At 28.2% G+C, this 2,475-nt stretch overlaps 1 protein-coding gene across 1 annotated transcript in view; it reads right to left on the reverse strand.

The window, feature by feature from the left end:
• Positions 1-1,853: 1,853 nt before the first annotated feature.
• LOC108548795 (uncharacterized) overlaps positions 1,854-2,475 on the reverse strand; it is a 4,020-nt gene continuing 3,398 nt past the window's right edge. The window contains exon 4 of the mRNA XM_017901920.1: positions 1,854-2,069. Coding sequence (XP_017757409.1) covers positions 1,854-2,069 — 216 coding nt within the window. The remainder of the gene's footprint in view (positions 2,070-2,475) is intronic.

A 2,475-nucleotide genomic window follows, 5' to 3' on the forward strand; every position in this document is an offset into this window, starting at 1 on the left:
TATTACATATATGTAATATTATTTTGAAATTATATATGTTATATGTGTGTAATATTATATTGAAATTGTATATATTATATATGTGTAATATTATATTGAAATTATATACAGTGTATATGTATAATATTATGTTGAAATTATATATATTATATATGTGTAATATAATATTGAAATTAAGTAAATATTCTAGATTAGAATCTTTTGGTCTCATCAGTAGATTGTAGGTTTGTGTAATAGGGATGGGAAAAAAGATTTGTCTTTAAGTTGCAATTTTTATGTGGTTTTCATAAAATTTTACTTAGCAGATACATATAGGACACTAAAATATATTGAAATAATGTTTTAATAATTTTTTTTTTCTCTGGATTAAATGTATTTTATAGCTTTTCAAGATAAAAAGAGAAATGGGGCATGATGTTTTCATGTTGAATAGTTAAAAAAGTTTTTAGATGTTTAAAAAGTTTCAGAGAATATTGTAATTCTCTATTTAATTATCAATATTGTCATTTTTAAATTTGAGTGTATAGTTGAAATTGATATTTAGTTTATCTTCAGTGATTTGAATCTTTTATCTAATGTGTTATCTGTTACCTTTAATTGATATTTTTGATTAGTTTTGAGTGTCTAGTTGAAGAAGAAAGTATGAGTACAGATTGATATAGTCGAGTTCAGCGCGAGTGGCAGCACTTTCGCTAATTCAAGATGGCGTTGCAGATTATTCGACGTTATTAAAGGAAATGTAATTAAACATGATAATAATATACAATAATTTACAATTATTATTATCAAATAACAACTAAATATATATTTCATTTTTTCTCGTAGAATTACTCTCTCTGTTAGTTATGAGGCAACTATACAATATATATTGAATAAATAAATAAATAAAATTATGAAATAGGTTAGGAGTATAAGAAGAATCCTGCCTGAAAATTTGTTTGGGTGTACAATTTGATTTCTTAATGTAGACTACATATAACATACCTAATATGTAAGTATAATTTAACAAAAAGATTGTTATAATTGTGTTTTGAAAATTCATGTAGTCCGAATTTAAGTATTCTGTTTTATATTGGAAGTTGTGACTCTTTTGTTTGCAAAAATGGTAAAACTGGAATATTCTACTTTTTTCACACTTTCAAATAAATTAAATTATTCTACAACGATATCTTCATTTTAAAAAATAACTTTTTCTTGCCTAATTAATTAATAATTGCCTAAAAAATTGTCTTGCCTATGGTGTTTCAATTTTACACATCATTATTCTTATAGTACATGCTTAATTGCTACCTGAATATAATAGAAATCTGATCTACGTACACGCAATGTATAAAACTACATTAATTACATGATACATGCAAGATGATTCAGGCAACTGGAACAAATCACATTTCCTTCTTAATTATAATTAGGAGATAATTATTTAGAAACATAATTTTTGTTTCGTTTACAACTCCTTTTCACAAAAGAGATTGTGAAAACTGTATCTATGAAAAAAAAGAAAATTCTCTCCATACAGTTGAAAAAGAAACATAATCAATCCCATCTTCGTGAATCACCCTGTACAATTGTTACACGTATGTACAAGTTATAACAACTAACCCCTAGTTAACATAAATTAATTACGAACACAATCAGAAATTACAAGGAAATACTCTTTTATTACATCCAGTTACGCAGCATAGTGACCACAAAGACCGTATTTCGACTTTCCAGATTGAACTAGGAAGATTCAATTTCGCAAAACACGCGATTTCAAAAAATTCGAATAATTTTTACCAGCAAAAATTCATTTTTACCAGCAACAATATAATTCCATTTTCGACGTGAAAAAGTACAGGGACAATCACTTGTCAGTGTATTTCTGTGGCAACCGCGTCGATTATCCTCTGAAAGGTGGCGCTGTCCAGACCGCAGAACGCTCTGTCACGTGGGAAGATGGACAGCGCTCGTCGTTTCCGTCGACGACGCAAGATGTCGTCGAACTCGTCGTCCGTCGCTGGGGGATTCACCTTGGCGTAATAAAGCGCGGCAAAGCCGCTGTAGATAAGCAGCGCTGCAGTGGCAAGCTGTCAAAGGGCGCACGTTTAATTATACAGGAGTCTCGCTTAAATTGTCATTTTCTCGTGTTTTATGTTGTACTACGAAGGGAAATGGAGAATTCTTTCTTGTTATACGAGCTTCCAAGAAATTTTGCAGTTCATTGAACAGGAACATTTTGCAAATAATTTTTTTAAACAAGGAAACTATAATCTATAAAATATTAATATACAATAAAAGAAACAAATGAAAGAAAGTGAAAAAGAAAAAAAAATCGTGTTTGAGAGTTTACACGTGGAGTTAGGAAAATTGTTTTAGGTATTATTATATTTGTTAGACTGTCTTTGTTAAATGGAAAAATAAATATTAATATAATGCAATATTATATATTGTAATATAATAATATGATATTAATATTATATAATATTATATCTA

This window comes from Eufriesea mexicana, unplaced genomic scaffold (genome assembly GCF_001483705.2).
Source record: "Eufriesea mexicana isolate 0111107269 unplaced genomic scaffold, ASM148370v2 scaffold474474812, whole genome shotgun sequence".
Classification (NCBI taxonomy): domain Eukaryota; kingdom Metazoa; phylum Arthropoda; class Insecta; order Hymenoptera; family Apidae; genus Eufriesea; species Eufriesea mexicana.